An 18,142-nucleotide genomic window follows, 5' to 3' on the forward strand; every position below is an offset into this window, starting at 1 on the left:
GGAGGCTAGGATGGTTCCCTCCTTGATTTGTTTCCGGAAGCAGACTAAAACATTCTTGTTCCAGCAGGCCTTTGGGACATAGTTGGAACCTGGGGGTAAGCTGCTTAAATGCTGTTTTAAAATGCTGTCTTAACGTTTTAATATAATTTTAATTACATTGTTGTTTAATGTATTTTTTAACCTTTGTATATTTTCATATGTTTTAATTTTTGTAAGCCGCCTTGTGTCCCAATACTGGGGAAAAGGTGGGGTATAATAATAATAATAAACCTCTTAGGCCTAGTTCTCACCGAGATGCTCAACCTGAGCCTGGACCATATCACTGCAGGTGGCAGCTGACATGTTTGAATGCGCCTCCATATGGCAAAGAAAGTGGCCTTGCATGTAAATAGCGATCATATCAGAGAATATCAGAGTTTTAGCCTAGCCTTCTCCCTGACATGCTAACTCTGTATGTATGCCCCTGCCCTGCCATAGAGGAGCATTCGGACACCACTTGCAATGATACAGTCCAGGCGCAGGTTGACCAACTCAAGGAGAACAAGGCCTAAAAGACTGAGTGGTGCCCTCATTTCAATCCCCCCCCCAAAAAAAAACAGGGGGGAAGATGATGGTACTGATACGTAGTGTAGAGCCAGTGTGGGATAGTGGTTAGAGCATTGGATTGGGCCTGGGGAGACCCAGGTTCTGGCCCCTACATGGCCATGAAGCTCACTGAGTGATTTTGGGCCAGTCACTGACTCGCAGCCTAAGCTAACTCACAGGGTTGTTGTGAGGATAAAATGGAGAGGACTATGTGAGCTGCCTTGGATTCCTTGCAAGAGGAAAAAGGCAGGATACAAATGTAATAAATATATGTAATAAGTCAGCACTATAGTAATGTTAATGTCACCGCCGTTGAGCTGGCTAGGGCTGATGGGAGTTTGTAGTCCCAAGAAATCTGGAGGGCATCAGTTTGGGGAAGGTGTGCATAGTTGTGTGAATTCCATACAGAAATACTGGGCGCCGTAACTAGCATGCTGAAAATCTGTTCGGGGATGGGGGGAAGAAAACAAGCTTCTAGCCCTTATGACTGAAAGAAAAAGCAACCCAGTGTGGTGTAGTGGTTATCTTCCTACCAGCCATAAAGCGGACTGGGTGATATTGGTCTCAGCCTAATGTACCTCACAGGGTTGTTGCAAGAATAACATTGAGGGCAGGGGAGCCTATATACCATCCTAAGTTACTTGGAGGAAGGGCAGAATAAAAAGGTAATAAAATAAAAGATAGGCTTGAAATAGCATAGGGTGGATGAATTACTGAAGAGTTCTGTCCATTGACAGACGTGACACCACTTGTTCTGGCTTGAACCTAGGCTGGTATTAACACTATCAACAGTGATTTGCACTTCTGGTGTCATGTAAATATAGTACCGATCTTCTAAATTTGGATGTCCCTGGAGTTGGGGGGTTTTACACCTATTGACCTGCTGAGCCCTAGTGACTTAAGTTGCAATCCTATGCACACTTACCTGGGAGTAAGCCCCATTACCCTGTATGAGGCTTGTTTCTGAGTTGTCATGTATAGGATTGCACCCCACATCTCATTAATTTGCTTTAACTCAGCATGGTGTTTCTGCACACTTCCTTTCCCGTGTACATATTTATCCATCAAGTACCCTGTTGAATTCATGCATCTGGCACAGTGGACGCCAAAAAGATTTGGTCACAGTTTTTAAATATACCAAAAGGACTCCATTATTTTTGGAACCAGAGGGAGGCATCTGGTTATTTATCATCCTACTGATTCTGACAGGCCAGGGCGTTGAGCAAAAGCCATTCCATCACTCCTTGGTTATCCTTACACATATGCAAAATAACCAGAAGAATGCAGATTTGCTTACTGTGCTTAATTTATACAGAATTCAGCTTTAATTAGCCCTTTTAAAATATGAGCACCCATAGCTCTCTCCTGCCTATAACTTCCCTAACCCAAACCAAGGCAATTGTTTGGACTTCTGTATTCCGCCCAGAGCTTCAGGATGCCTCATTAGGGACCTGCTCCATCCTGATGCTTAAGCAGAAGTGGGTTTGCACATAAAGGCATCTGTGGCCGCTCCACAAGTATTATTCAACTCTTTTTCCACTGGAGCTTTGCTAGAACCCACGCATTGCCTAGACCAGGAATAAGCTATTATAACCTTCTATTATAAGCTGCATAAGCTTTCTATGGGCAGACTGGCATTTACTGGACAGGGATAAGGAGGTGGAGACAACAGGTTTGATGTCCTGAACCTTTGGAATAGGCTGAGATAAATATAAGTTTAGAGGGAGAAACAAATCAACACACAGGCATGCATACCTGTAAAAAAAAATGACAACACCCCTAACAGCTGCATCCTGCACCCCCCCCCCCGATGGATGGTCAACAGGCCACGTGTAAGAAATAAATAAAAAGGTTGCGTTTCTAATGCACACAGAGAGACTCTGGCCTTCCCTTGCGTGATCAGTGGCATCACCCGGCTCACCATCAGGCATACAAACACTTCCCAAGCGTACACACACATGAAGTCATGGGGAAGTAGGGCACTAACAGACAGCCTGTGCAGCATAAGTGCTACCTCCAGTAGTGGGAGGCACTTGTTGGGGAGGGTGCTGTTGCAGTCATGTCCTGCTTGTGGGCTTCCCATGGGCATCTGGGTGGCCACTGTGTGAACAGAATGCTGGACTAGACGGACCCTGGGTCTGATCCCGCAGGGCTCTTCTGGTGTTCTTATAAGCAAATGAACAGCCCATAAGGAGGGCAAGGTCTGGAGACTGATCCATCCCACAATCAACAGCTGTTAATTGCACTACAATTACACACACACTACAGCACAGGATGTGAGCAGTTCCAGCCCAAGAAGTCTAGAACACACACACACACACATATACCAACTCCTTTCACAGAAACACTTTATTTGAATACTTAAAAAGATTATAAAATCAAGCAGTGAAACAGATGTAAAGGAATCGGGGGGGGGGGGAGGCTACCGTGTAATTAACTCCCCCACCCCCAAGGTTCAATATAAGCCACCTTCCCACTTATATGTCACGGCACAAATACAGCCTGGCATATCCATTCCTCAGCAACCCCACCAGGGCCGGCCCTGGCAAAATGACGCACCCTTGAGGGGCACTAATCCACCCCACCCACATTAACCCTTTCAACCCATCCTTCCCCACTCCACTTGCCTTTTAGGACAGATTTGTAAGACAACTTGTAGGCCAAAATCTGGAGCGCCACAACTCCCATCAGCCCATAGCCAATGGTGAAGGATGGTGGGAGTTGTAGGCCAAAACATCTGGGCCGGAAGTCGCCCGCCCATTTCAGGGTATGCCGCTTTGGCCCTGCCCCCATTCAGTTGTTTTATGGTTTCCAGGAGACAGGCAGATAAAGAAGTAATCTGTGGTTGTCTGGGTGCCTCAAAGGGAGATCTTCTTCCTAACCACTTTGAGCCAGATAGGGTCATGTAGGAATGCCAGTTTCACATTCTATCCCCAAGCCCCCTTCACCACGTTTGGAATCAATGCAAGAACTGGCATGGATAGACACATGCTGTGGGAACACACAGTGGCAGACCACCAAATTCCCCCACCCCATGTCATTGGCCGATGGGGATCTCACTTGCCTTTTCAAAGGGCCAGCCTTGTTCCTTGCTTAGCAAGACAACTCTGGCAAGCACCTCCCCTAATGATCGCAACTGAGGCCCAGTTCTCACATCCTCTTTTGCAGCACGGCTGCTGCTCTTCTGTCGAACCACCCGAGACCCAAATGATGCAGGAAACTGTGTGTGCATAAAGCAGCTTCTGCACACTTAAAATGATGGTTCAAAATGGCGCTGTTCCACATCAGGACCATTGCGGGTTTGTTGACATGGTTCAGGCCATCCTGCCTCACAGGGGCTGCTTGTCTCTCTGTCTCTTACACACACGTGGTTTTAAGTTCATAAAGAGCAAGAGGGGGAAATGTGAGAACCTGGCCTTAGAATCATGATTTAAGTCCTTGTCAAGGTCAGAGGGCAGCCTGAGCTGCTATCGGATTCCCCCCCCCAACCCTAAAATCTAGAGGAAAAGACTTTGCATCCCATTTTCCCAAGCACTTTGCCTGCTACATGCAGGACCAGACACTGCAGGGTCTTTTAACAAGCAAATCAAAGACTGCCATCCAATATATGTGTGTGTGTGTGTATAATATCAGTTATATCCCCCAGCTTAGAGAGCTTGGACTCGCAACAGAAAAAAAAAATGTATTTCAGTCCTTTTGGATATGAACCTCTTGAAGCCAAGAAAACCCACCTGCTCAAAACATACCTTTGCCTCAACTACTTGCAGAACATTCTTGACTAAGCAGGGTGGGGAGGAATAAAGGGGGTACACATTCCCCCCTCCTCCTAAATATTCAGCATGGGTTTTCCCCAACTGAGCATGAAACTATTATGGAGGAGGGAGGACTTGGTGAAATATATGGCTATCGGGGGCGGGGGGCGGAGGCGTGCTGTACAATTAGACATTGGAAATGTGAACAGACATTCATCCCTGTCCCTCTAAGAAAAAAAATGGCACTGCTGCTTCTTCAGCACTGGGGTTGGAAGTGAAGAGATCCCCAATGCTGTCTAATTTGGTTGCGGCCCATCGTGGAATGTGCTAGAAGAGAACATAGTAGAAGCTGTGAGGCTGCTGGTGTTTGATTCATGGCTGCTGGTGGTATTGCATTGATGATCGCTGACTATTTTTGGCACATCAAGAGCCCTTTTAAGCATCTGGTTCAGTTCCATTGAGGTCAAATGATGGTCGATTGTGCTGCATTCATTATTAGCCTCTCCCTCCTAAAGGAGCCGCATTAGGCAGGTATCATCATGTCCACTCCGAACTTCACCTTGTGAGCCTGGATCTTGGCTTCAAAGAGAGTCTGAAGAAAAACAAAGAGTGGGGGAAAAAAAACATGCACCACACAAAACGGACACTCCTAATCCAAACATAATGTAGCTACCTACCCCTGTGTCTTCTGTTTTGTGGGACTACCATAGCAGCAACATCATTACCAAATGGAAGTGGAGAGGCAAAGTTGCGCATTGGTTAGAGTGCTGGACTCAGATTGGCGAGGCTATTTATTTATTTATATCCCACTTTTCAGAGAGATATTTTCATAAAGCAGCTAGACGAATTCAAAACCCGCCTCAGGCACACCTTCTACCATGCTGCTTTCCCAAAGAACATCTGCTTTCCATTTTATTCCATTTTCCCATGCAGGAAAAGAGACCATCCGTGAAGGGTTCCTCTGAAGGAACGAGGCTTTGCGTTGTGTGGTCTTTTCCCCTCTTGTCCCTTCCTATGCAGTGGTACATTTTGCCACTACAAAAAACTGACTTTGCCATTTGCCAATAGAAATCCATTCCTCACAGCCATTTACTGAGCCCTCCCCTCTCCACAAGGGAAGAATTTGCTCCACAACTGGCATAATAGAACAGAACAGACCTGCTGGGAGACAAATCCCTCTAGATCCTATATTAATGGGAAAAAATGCTGCTGTATCACAGAATGATCTCCTGTCAATACTGATGGAACATTCCACTCATGGTACCCACCCGGTAGCTACTGTCAATCTGAGAAAGAGAGAGATTATCGAGTGACACATGGGCCTCATTTCCTGTTCCTGCTTGAAAGCTGGATGTGGGCAGGATCATTATGAAGATCGGGGGTGGGGGGAGTCTCTCTACTTTTGCATGTCAATGGGATAAACATAAATTTGCCTAGCAGGGGTCACTACTCAAGTGGCCAAGTTCAATGACAAACCCGAGGCACTGATGAAAGTACATTCAGACAGGAACCCTTAGAAGTGCCAGTTCTCAAAACATGGCAAGGGGCTTCCGCAGAAAAGTGCAAGCTCCTCCCACCACTCCCTCCCAAGCCCCAGAGCCATGATTTGCAACAACAGCCTACGCTCTCCCAAGCAATGCAGCTTGGATGCTTAGGTATCATTTGTGTTGACTGACTGAGCTGAAGACCAACAGGAGTGCGCATGTATGTGCATGCGTGCACACACACCTGTGCCCCTTTCCCGGGAACTCTGCAAGTGTGCATCTCATCATGCTGGTTCAATATTTCCAAGCTGAAGGGCAAATCCCTGGGGAAGGGCGGGGCGGGGCAGGTATTAAGGACCAAACCATTACACAACTCACCGGGTGGTGGATGTAGGCTTGGCATTCATAGCACCAGGCACTGAGGTCCGCAAAGCTGAGCACCAGTGGATGCCCAGATTCAGAGTTGTGCGCTACCATGTGCTGATTAATGTAGCGGCCGCAGCAAACCTGAATGGGGTGGAGCAAGATGGGCTTAGAGAAGGAAGTTGACGGAAGCAGCTCAGGTCAGGAAATCTAGCCTTGGGAATACTCACCTGGAAATGTACCAGAAAGCCATCTCAAGCACACCTCCTCCACCCCTAGGCAGTGGTGCACCTAGGCAATGTTAGACCCAGGACTTCATGGTCTTTAGATGGCCGTGCACATTTCTTCAGCTGTGAAGCACACAACTAATATTCTTCTTCCCCCACACCCCACCGCCTTTCCAAATACTGTTACAGTCCTGTCGTATCAGAGAAAAACCCTGTTTGCTAACTCTGATTTTCAACAACAACAACAGAAAAGGAGAATATATTTTTAAAGTAACAACATTAGCAACTGTAACCATGTGCATGTCCCACCGGCTACCCGAGTATAAAACGTGTTTTAAAAATCTGAATGGAGAAAGGATGGAGCGGAGGGTAGTGCCAGCCTTGGGAGAACATGGCACGCCGAGGCTGGTCCAGGTGCTGAGATTGGGTCTGTATGCTGCTGACTCCATCCCCTGCTGTTCTCTGGGTGGCTATTTGAGGGCCCCCAGACTTTGGCCATGAGCCCAGCCAGGGCTGCACCACTGCCCCTAGGTAAGATTGTCCACATACCAGCCCCCTATCCCTTCCAAACTCTACTGCATCAAAAGCAAAATGGCACCACAGTGGAGTCAGCTTCAGAGACCAGGTGACTTCAGAGGAAAGTCAAGGCAACCCCTTACCCCCAAAGGCACTGGCCTATACAGCCTGGAGGGAAATCTGCTTGCCTTGTCAGCCACCAGTACAGGGAGTTGGATCCAGACTTACGTTTAAAGGAGACCCATTGAAATCCATAGGACTAACTTGTCCCATGGATTTCAGTGGGTCTGCACTAAGCATTGATATGTCTGGCTCTAACTCAGTGATCCTCAGAGCAAGGATTAAAAGCCATCAGCCTCCCCAAAAGGAATTGAATTTGGAGCACAAAGAACTAGTGTGGTAGAGTGTAGAGCAGGGGAGGCCAACCTCTGGCCCTCACACCTAATCCAGCCCATGGAGGTGCCCAGTCTAGACCCAGCCTAGAGGCTTGGGGAGGAGGGTGGGAAGAGGAATCCAAGCATTATTTCCCATCAGAGGTAACATGGGGAATCCACGGACTCGGCTCGGGCTTGCAGGACCGGCTCCTGCAAACCCCATCCAAGTCCCTTCCTGCGCCATTCATGCTGCAGCTGGGACGTGAGCAGTTCAGGAAGGAGGTGTCCCATTTGGCCGAGGCTCATAGTGAGTCAATCCAGCACTAAGTCGATCCAGCTCTTTCTCTGTGCAGAGAGAGGCACAGGGAGTGGGGGAGTGGGAGAGGTGACGCTGGATGATGTCAAAGGAGGGGGCGGGAGCCCAGTCCGTAACATCATCCGGCCCACTAGCTTGGTCCAATCTGGCCCCCAGACCAAAACAGGTTGTCCATCCCTGGTGCAGAGGGGAGAGTGTTGGACTAGGACTGGGGAGAAACAGGTTGAAATCCCCACTCAGCCTTGAAACCCACTGGGCGACGTTGGGCTAGCCACTCTCTCTCAGCCTAACCTACCTCGTAAGGTTGTTGCGGGGATAAAATGGGGGGGGAGTACTAAGCATACCTCCTTGAAGGAAAGGTGGGGTATAAAATATAATAAATAGAACAGTAAATACATGCCACCCCAACCCTCCAAAGCCTGCTGTCACTTGAAGCCATCCATCACTGATGCCCCAAATGCACAGGTCTGTATTTTGATTTATGGGAGGTCTGGCTAAATTAGCCACAAGCCTGATTATTGTCTCCCTCAAAAATCCCTCTTCTGAACCAGGCAGACACTGTCAATTCCAGCTAAGAGATGAGCAAGTCCCTTCCGGCCTCAGGCTTGCCAAAGACCACTCCGTTACCAGCCCAGGGCAGAACAAGGGACCCAACCCTTTGCCTCCCTGGTACAAGTCATTGCTCTGTCCCAACTGACTGACTGCCTCTGCCGTCTTACCTTATAGCAAACCAGGCAGACCCAGTTCTCGGCCTTGCTGCCACATTCTGCACAGGGCTCCAGCACATTCAAGCCAGTGGGAGGGACAGGGAGCACCGAGTCAAGGTGGGGGCACCACAGTAAGGGAGTCACAGCATAAAACAGCCCCTAGAAAGAGAGGGTATAATCCCTGTATCCTGGCATCTGGCCCAACTCCAACCTGCACCAAGCCCAGAAAATCCGACTCCAGTAGTCCTGACTCAAGGCCTTCCCTTCCTTTCCCTCTCCCAACACTCACTCCATCTGCCAGATCTCCTCCAAGAAGCTCACAGAAGGAAGAACAGCCACCCGTGGCTTCATCAAGCAGGTGATTCTCAGTTGGCATGGGAGGGAGATCAGGTGGGCTCACCTGGTTGAAGGCAGGGGACAGGAAAAAAGAGAGGGGAGGCTGAGATGACAGAGTCCCAAAAAGTATCAGAGGGACCTGATTCCCAGCTGTTCTAGACTCGGCACACACTGACAAATCTACTTCTGAAAAACAGGCGGCAGCCTCCCTCTGGAGCAGGATGGGTGGTGGAGCAGGGGAGAGAAAGAAGCACAACTATTCCTTCTGCCGTCCCCTTCCTCCCCACCCTTTTAATTCTGTAAAAGTCTTGATTAGATAGAGGGGTAGAATGGCAATCCCCTCTTTTCCAGTCGCTCTATGGTTTCTGCCCCTGCCTCCCAATCTTAATTCGGGTGTGAGCTGCCCTTGTTTAAGGACAGCCCCCACGTTCTAGAGTGGGATGGGCAGAAGGTAGCTCTCCAGATGCTTTGGACTTCAACTCCCAGAAGCCCCCACCAGCATGGCCAATAGTCAGGAATGCTGGGAGTTGAAGTCCAAAACATCTGGAGATCTACCTTCTTCCCACCCCACTCTAGAGCATCAGTCTTCATCTGACAACTTGGGACCTACACATGGGTAGCACCCCAGCCCAGGTGGCACCTCACCTCACCTCTTTCTTCTTTCTCTCAACTGAAAAGAAAATGGAACCCTCTGGGAGTGGGGACAATAAGAGGGAAGATGGACAGACAGGCATGGGAAAAAAGATTTAAAGTGGCCCCCATGACACAGGTCAGGTTCTTGAGTTTAAAATACCAGAAGATCATGGATTTAGAGCAGTGATATCTCAAGACGTGTTTCTTATAACCTTGTCATGGGTTCCACAAGAAGATCAGGAATGGACAAGCTTCCCAGATAGACAGCCCATCTTCCCTTTATAACATGAAGCCGTAGCACAGCATTGGGCAATTTCTAGGTGATTCTCACTTGGCATGGGATTGATGTCCAGGCCTAACAGACGGGGCCAGGGCCCCACACACTCTGAGTGCATAGCTTCCAAACATGTCCCTGAATCCTTTGCACTGTGGAGGGTCTCTGTGGCAAGCAGGCTGATCTGGATCAGGGTCCCCAACCTCTTTGGGTCACTGGGGATGTTTGGAATTTGGAGAGGCCGCTGTGGGCGCTCTCACAAAATAGCTGCTATGGAGGTGGGCTTGCCCATTTCTAAAAATGGCTGCCATGGTGGGCATAGCCGGTCACAAAACATTCATTTCCCAGAAGGCAAGTTTGTGGAACTCAATGACAAGTAACTTGCCCAAGAATCTAAGCATAACGGGCAACCCTGCATTTTGCAGTATGCCAGGCTCCCTGTTAAAAAAAACTTTAAGAAATAAAATGAAAGGAGGGGCAGGGGAGACTGGTGGGTGCCAACATGGGCACCATGTTGGAGACCTCAGATAGGAAGTCTGAAAAGCCACTCATGTAAAGAGGAATGTATGGCACTTACTTCTGCCTCTTTGTCAGGAGACTCCACTTCCTCAGAGGAACTCCCCACGGACATGCCTTCTCTCCGGGGCTCCTCCGCTGGCTCAGCTTCTTCAGGGCAGCCCCTGGCCTTTGGTTGGGCCTCCTCACCCACTGGACTGGAATCCGGAGAGAGAGAACTTGAGGCCATCTCTCCCTCCTCTGCAAGGTTGTCTTCTAGTTGGAGGGAGGCCAACGCCACAACCGCAACATCGACAGCCTCCTGCAGAGGTTGAGCGGTGGGGCTCTGAAGCAGCTCTTGGGGGGGCTCTGGGGGGATTTCGCCTGGAACTGGAGTTCCCTTTGCAGCCCGAGTCCTGGGCTTCTCCCACACAAGAGCAGGCACTAGGGAGGGGGAATAAAAAGACAATGTCATTACTCCTCCTCTTCCCAACTAAGAAGCCCACCAAAAAGTGGGAACGTGTATGAGAAAGGGAGCCATAAAACTAGGCTGTGGCTGTGGGAAAACCTGCTTGTGGGTTTCCCACAACCAGCTGTTTGGCCACTGTATAAACAGAATGCTGGACAAGATGGACCTCTGGTCTGGTCCAGCAGAGCTCTTCATATGTTCTTAGGATCAGCAAGGGCCAGCTCCAACTTCCCTTCTTGGCCAGTTTCTCCCTTTCCCTTGGCGCCTGGTTCCTCCCTCTTATCTTGCCCCTGTCCTCTTACCTCAGGCCCCAGACTTCTTCCCCATCTCTCTTCAGCTCTGCTCCGTTGAGGCCCTTCCCCACGGCCGTGTTATGCAAGGAAGGGGCTTTTGTGACGTCAGTTGTCATCCTTTTTGTGACGTCAGTTGTCATCCTACCAATCCCCTTGTCGACCTTTTCTGAGGCAGGCTGGTTGCTAAGCATGCAAAACTCATCCAGTTGGAAGCTGGGATGCAATGTGCAATAGCTGCTGACGTCACAGGGGCCCTGCAATATCCCTTCTAAAAGCAGAGAAATAAACTGACCTACCTACTTCCCCCAGTGTAGTTTTCGGAGAGAGGAGAAAGATATTACTGGAGCTTATCCCCAGATGAAAGATTGTTGCTTGCCTAAAAGACACATCCTATTACCTTCCCCTCTCTCTCAGCTTCAAGACAGTGGGCCAATTCACACGCCACAACAGCCTGCTGAGGGTTGATTTACCCTTGAGGAGCTGACACGAATGCTGGTCGCCGTTATGAATATTCAGCTGCTGACTACAGGTTGTCATTGTGTACGAAACTGGCCACCGTGGGTTATATGAGGGTTAAACCGCCCTTGCATGACCTAGGCCAGACCATGGGTTATGCGAGGCACCCAGCACGTGCAGCAGCTCCTCGAGGGTAAATAACCCTCGATGGGCTGTTCGAACGTATAACCCAGATCATTACCACCCCTGCCCATCCAGAGGATGGGAATGTATGTGGCAAGGTGGCTATAAAGCAGGGGCACTGAACCTCTTTCAGCGCGAGGGACGAATTCCATTTTGGAGAAGCTTTCCGTAGCTGCGTTCCAGTGATGAGTGGGGCCAAAGGCAAAAGGGGCAGGGCCAAAAATACGAAACATACCAGCATATTCCAGCTTCAAGCTCTCACTGCCAGTAACTCAGCCTTAGGAGAGGCATTTCAACCTTTCAGAATGGGAAAAAACAGTGCAAAAGTTGGGAAACCAACCATCAGCAGCCATGGGAAAGGATGCAAGGCCGTCTGGGGAACCCCGGAGAGCCGGTTTGGGACCCCAGGTTGCCCAGATTTGGCCCACAGGCCTATGATTTAACACCACTGCTATAAAGAGATACTGTAGCTGAGTAGGCAGGTAAATGCCAGCTCAAGCTTCCTTCCACAGCTGGCTTACCCCCACATTTCTTTTCCTCACTCCCTGCTTTCTTCATCTCACCACTGAAGGCAGGCAGGCAGGCAGGCAGGCAGACATTTTAAATGTGGAGGGAGCAGTTCTGATGCAGCTTTGTGGCAGGCCAGGGCATGTGTTTTAGGAGCAGTAACAGCGATCACCAGGTATGTCAAAATGACTTAAGAGTCCAAGAAGCATCCTGCTGGGTCAGACCAAAGACCTATCGCATGCTGTTTCCCACAGTGGCCAACCAGATGCCTCTGGGAAGCCCACAAGTAGAACATGAGCTCAGCAACACTCCCGTGCTTGTGTCCCCCAGCATTCCGCCTCTGATCTGGGAGGGAGCAGATAGCCACTGATAACCTTCCACCACACACAGGACATATGGCCATCTTCACCCTCCATCTCCTTGGACTCTCACCTCTCTTCATCTCTGCCCTTACTTCTGGCCTATGCTTCCAGCCTCTCTGGAGTCCTATTGAGTGGCAGCCCTTCCTTCTGGCCAACTCAAGAAGATGCCCAACCTTGAATTGGGAACTGAAAGGCAACTGATACAGCAATGTGCTGTACCTGTGTGGGAGAGCGGCAGCCCAAACTTCCTTTCCAAGCCAACTTTGCCCTCCCTTCCTCGACTTCGATTTCTTCTAGCTTTGGCACTTTCCTGTAGTCCCCCACCCCCTTAGGCCTAATAATGCTGCTAAACTGGCAGAAACGTGCTCTGCTGTGCTTTTTTCCTGCAGTGGAGACCCGCTTTGCAGTTGGAACTTGGAAGTTTTGACATGCAAACAAAGCCAAGGAGAACAACTGGTCTAGTGGCTGAGGATGCCACAGCTGCCCTTCATCACTCTTTGATGGCAGCTTGTTTGGCCCTAGGAGGATGACACATTTGGGGAACTCTTTATTTTTTATTGATTTCTGATGTTTCTATCCTCCTTCTCCTCCAAGGAGCTCAAGAGAGCACATATGGTTTGTCCAGCTCCCGCACCAACCTCATTTTATCTTCACAATAACGCTGTGAGGTAGGTTAGGCTGAGAGAGAGCAACTGGGCCAAAGTCACCCAGTGAACTCCATGGCTGAGTGAGCCCAGGTCTCCCCAGTCTTAGTCTGGCACTTTAGCCACTACACCTCCCTAGCTCACTTCCTGGAGAACCCGAGGCTTTTCAACCCAACACAGCCATCACCTTCCCAATCCTCTCCTGTCCACCCTGTTGGTGAGGGGTTCTCTAGGTATCATAGTCCCAGGTGGCGTGCCTCTTCTGGAGGAATCCTCTTCAGAAGAAGTGTGAGAGCCCTTAGAGGTAAACTACGGTGAGGAGCAGCCCGTGCCAGGAGACAAAGGAGCCTGGGCCTTTGGGGGAAATGTCTGTGGCCCCATCCCACAAGAGGAGGAGAAGTCTGCTTCTGAAATGGAGGCTCACCTGGCCCCCAAGAGGGGCAGCATCTCAAGAGGCACAGCAGCACCATATCTGTGAGAAAGGCCCAGCTGCACAGAAAGGCTCCTCATGAGTAAAGGGCTCCTTATGAGCAGGGCTCTCCTCACAAGGAGGACTTCTTCCAGAAACCTCTGATGTGCTGCAGTTGTACCTGGATGTGGGCCAGGAGACTTGGCTATGTAAGTCTTCAGCTGAGACCTGCTAGCTGCTGGAACAACAACTGTAACTTAGCTCCCAGTAGGTGTGTATGGATTCCCCACTGTCTGTTCCATTGGGGGGGGGGGGAGTGATCCATTCCTCCCCCCAAGAATCCTCCACAGCAGCTCTGCTCTGCTCAGAATCCAGAGGGGGGGGGGAGAACTGGCTTGGGGTCACTTACCTTCCCTCCTGCCAGCCAGAGCTGTTCGCCTCCTCTCTGTACCTGCCACTGCCTTTACAAAAATGTCTTTTTAAAAAAGAAAATGGCGATGGGGGGGAATGTGCCCATAGACTTATACACAAATAGAGTCATGAATCTTGTGTATAAGTCTATGTGTCCATAGGCTTATATGCAAGATTCACCGCTCTATTTTATGTATAAGTCTATGGGTACATCCTGCTGCTCACATGTGCCCATAGACTTATACACAAAATAGAGCAGTGAATCTGCATATAGGCCTATGGACACATAGACTTATACACAAAATTCATAGCTCTATTTGTATATAAGTCTATGGGTACATCCCCCCATCATTTTTTTTTAAAGACATTTTTTGTAAAGGCAATCACAGCAGGGGCAGGGAGGGAAACAGCTCTGGCTGGAAGAAGTAGCCAAGTGTCGTTCTGCCTCCAGTCCTCCTGGAGCAGAGGTAAGTGGTCCTGATCCGCTGTGGATTCCTGAGGCCGGATTCCAAATAATTTGAATCCGCAGCGGATTTCTCTGACATCCCTAGCCCCCAGTACCTTGAAACCTTACTTCACCTTGGACTGATCTCTTGTGTTGCTGCCAGCTGATAAGACCCTACCATTGGACTGGTCTTTTTTCTGGACTGATAATAATTTGCTGTGGCCTTTTGCTTGCCAACCGATGTTTCCAAATGGATTTGCTCCTGGTTTGCCCCAGGGCTGAGCCCAACCCAGCCAAAACAGGACGCTGAGGATTAAAGGGCACAGGTGTGTGTGTAGACATCTTGAACATTGTTCCCACCACCCTAGAATCACCTTTGGGGATGAGGGAGCAGTACAGAAAACATAAACAAGCAAACAGCATCATTATCGAAATGGTGCTTTCCCCCCTTCCCAGGGACTCACGTATATATTATCCCAGTAATCATTAGGCTGTGAAGTTTTCAGCAGCCTAGTAGCATTAGCCCCCCATTTGAGAGGAGCCAAGGCTGAGAAACGGGCTTACGTAAAGCCACCCGGTGAATTCACAGCAGAGGTGGAAGGTGAACTGGGGATGCCCCAGCCCACAGCGGACACCTTGGCCACTATGCTACCACAGTTCAGCCACTAGAGAGCAGATGTGCTGTTGGACAGGAGAGATTAGTCACCTTCCAGTCGGAGGCTTGCCCAGTACTTGCGGTGCACAGCAGCGACGTGGCCCAGAGACTGCAGGGCACTGGGGTGTGGGGCCTTGAGGCGTCCCAGTGGGGGTGGAGGATCCCCCAGGAGGCTGCGCGTGCACATAGTCATGGACTCCGAGATCGACTCTAGGTTGTAGCCACCCTAAAAAAAAGGGGGGGGGGAGGTTAGGGAGATGGCACCCCTGTTGCAGCATGCAGGTCCACTGTGCAGGTTGCACACAGGTTCACTCTCCAGGTGTGGAACTCACTATCACAAAGGAACCTCTGCTGTTACTTAAAATACAAAAAGCATGCTTCTAGCCCTTATGGTCCATGCTTCCAGGCACCAAATCAGCTTTTCTAGGGGACTCAGAACACCATCGTTTGACTCTGGGTCTTCAAATCAAAACCAACTCCCCAGTGGCATGGCGGTGTCGTGAAGGATAGAAGAGGCTGGCCTCTGTGTGCGCAAGATGGAAAGGAAGGGGGAAGTGGGGGAACGAAAGGGGAAGACTCTGGTTGGAGATGAGATACTCCACACAGTTCTGGAGTATTTAGAGTACTTCACATAAACATTACCTTGTAAGGTAGGCTAGTACTATTACCAGTGCTTTTTTCCTGGAGAAAAAGGTACTGGAATTCTTGGATTATGCTTCCTTGCAGATGACAATTAAATTGTAATGTAGACAAAAAGGTGCCAGAATTCAGTTCCGGTGAGTTTCACCAGAAAAAAAACACTGATTATTACCATCACGCAGAAGATGTTTTATGGGGTGCTAGTATTTTAGTGGATCACGACAGGGTTCCAGAAGCACATTTGCAAGGGACAAGTGTGTCGATCTCGTTCATTTCTACCGTTCATACCAGTGGTTTCCCATTGAAGCCCCACATTTGCCTTCCCTTCCCACCCCTTCTGAGCCACCAGGGCTTTCCCTGCCCCAGGGCTGGCTCACAAGTGGCCATCGGACGTACCTCCAATACAACCGCCACCTTGCCGCCCGCCAGGCCCAGCAGCAGGTGGGTCATGTGAGCATAGCATTCTGGGGAAACAAGGCATCCGCCCAGTGGGTCCCCCCGAGCAGCATCAAAACCGGCAGAAACCAGCACCAGCTCTGGATTGAACTGCAACACAAGAGTAGTTACAGTGAGTGCTTGCCCCTTTCCTCCCCTCCTGGGCCAGAGACACAATACAGGAGGCTGTGGCTCCAGGTGTCCACCCCTTTTCTAACTCCCTAGGTCTCGTAGGCATCTCCATTTGGCTATGTAGATCAGGGGTGTGGAAGCTGTTCTCTGTCGAGGGCCGCATGCTGGCAATGGGTGGGGCCAGAGCCAAAAGTGGGCGGGGCCACCCCTTCACTCACACTCTCTTTCTCCCTCTCTTCCCATGGCACTCCGTTTTCTCTCTCTTGCCAGCGGTCTGAACTGACCGCTTGCACAGGGCTTTTGAAAGTAAGCTGCAGGTTGCCCAGCCCTGATCTAGAGGACGGCAGAAGCGTGACTGGCCGCAGAGCGCAGGAGAGCAGCTCCGGCTCAGAACCCAAGGGCTGCCATGGAACCCTCAGCTTCTCACGGGATGCCACGAGAGAAGTGTGGCTACTGCCAGTGGAGGCTGGTGGCTCTGATTTCGGTGGGGCTGTGATTCCATTCTGGATTTCAGTCAGAACCAGCCAGAACTCTATCCCCAAACCCCTCTCTCTCTCACACACACACACACACACACACACACACAGAGATACTTTCAACCCAAGGGCCAAATTCAATTATAGAGAAGCTCTCAGGGCCTGCAATCCAGTGGTGGGCACAGGGCCAAAGGGACCAGGCCAAAACACCGAACATACCAGCATATTGTAGCCTAAAGCTCTCAGGAGGGGCATGCCAAACTTTTAGAACAGGGGAAAAAAAACTGTGCAAAAGCTGGAAAGCCACCAAAGCAGGGGTGCAGAACCTCTTGCAGCCCAAGGGCCACATTCCATTTCAGAGCAGCTCTCAGGGCTCCATTCCAGTGGTGGGCAAGGCCAAAGATACCAGACTATTGTAGCTTAAAGCTCCTACTGCCGGTCACTGAGCCACAACAGAGGCATTTCAACCTTTCAGAATGGGGGGAAGAACTGCACAAAAGCCGGAAAACCAGCAAACAATTGGTGGACAACTAGCTGTCTGGGAAAGGGGGTGGGGCCATCTGGGGAACCCTGGAAAGACAGTCTGGGAACCCAGGAGAGGTGGATTTGGCTTCCAGGCCTGAGGGACAACACTGTTATTGTATTTATTGTATTTATTTCTTACATTTATATCCCACCTTTTTTCCTCCTTAAGGAACCCAAAGGCGGTGGACATAATCCTCCTGCTCTCCATTTTATCCTCACAACAACAACCCTGTGACTGGCTGAGAGTCTGTGATTGGCCCAAAGCCAGCCAGTGAGCTTCCATGACTGAGTGGGGACTAGAACCCAGATCTCCCGACTCTCAGTCCAACACTCTAACCACTACACCACACTGGCTCTTGCCTTACATGCGCCTCCGACTGCCATTAGATTCGCTCCTGCTGGTACATAGAATCATAGAATAGTAGGGTTGGAAGGGGCCTATCATGTCCAACCCCCTGCTCAATGCAGGAATCCAAGTCAAGGCATCCCTGACAAGTGGCTGTGCAGCTTCATCTTGAATGCCTCCAGTGTGCATGACTGCACAAACTCCTGTCTTATCTAGCTAACGTAACTTGAAGCCCCTGGCAGCTCCATGCCTTGTCCAGTCCCTAACTGCTGGACTTAAAGAAATGCTAGACAACAGTACTGTAAAACAGGCAGACACTTTCAATTAGCTACCCACAAGTTTAAGGGCACACCCAGGCCACAGACCTTAAAGTGGCTTGCCAACCATTTTGTCTGTCCAGGGAACTAGAGTTGAGTGAGGGGTGGCGGTTGAGTGGCAGTGGCTAGGGGCCTCTAACAGAATTCTCACACCCTCCCCAGGTCACAGTTCCCAGGATTCTTTGAGAGAAGTCGCAGCAGTTAAACTTGTATGAAGCTATGTTTGTAGCTAGGGATGTGTGAGAATCTGTTCCCGTTCGCAAGTCATGCAAACATGTCCTATTTGCCACCCTGAAAGTGAACCGTTTTCCAAGCTTGCATTCACCTTCGAAGGTGCACACGAGCAAAATGCACATTCTCCTAAACTGCATTTGCA

The 18,142-nt window shown here is 49.9% G+C and overlaps 1 protein-coding gene across 13 annotated transcripts in view; it reads right to left on the reverse strand.

The window, feature by feature from the left end:
• Positions 1-844: 844 nt before the first annotated feature.
• Positions 845-18,142, reverse strand: part of HDAC6 (histone deacetylase 6) — a 54,588-nt gene continuing 37,290 nt past the window's right edge. For 6 of the 13 annotated variants that reach the window (XM_084836158.1, XM_084836156.1, XM_084836154.1 and 3 more), the window contains 6 exons: positions 15,932-16,081; positions 14,948-15,122; positions 10,145-10,506; positions 8,614-8,724; positions 8,337-8,483; positions 846-6,328 (listed from right to left, as the gene is read on the reverse strand). In XM_084836158.1, the coding sequence (XP_084692284.1) occupies positions 6,116-6,328; positions 8,337-8,483; positions 8,614-8,724; positions 10,145-10,506; positions 14,948-15,122; positions 15,932-16,081 (1,158 nt within the window). In that variant the 3' untranslated portion in view covers positions 846-6,115. Of the gene's footprint in view, positions 6,329-6,414; positions 6,603-8,336; positions 8,484-8,613; positions 8,725-10,144; positions 10,507-14,947; positions 15,123-15,931; positions 16,082-18,142 lie in introns of all 13 variants that reach the window. The other 7 variants (XM_084836160.1, XM_084836159.1, XM_084836165.1 and 4 more) reach the window with 5 other exon arrangements.

This window comes from Heloderma suspectum, chromosome 2 (assembly GCF_057233095.1).
Source record: "Heloderma suspectum isolate Gila_16-S chromosome 2, 16-S_ref, whole genome shotgun sequence".
In the NCBI taxonomy this organism is placed as follows: Eukaryota; Metazoa; Chordata; class Lepidosauria; order Squamata; family Helodermatidae; genus Heloderma; species Heloderma suspectum.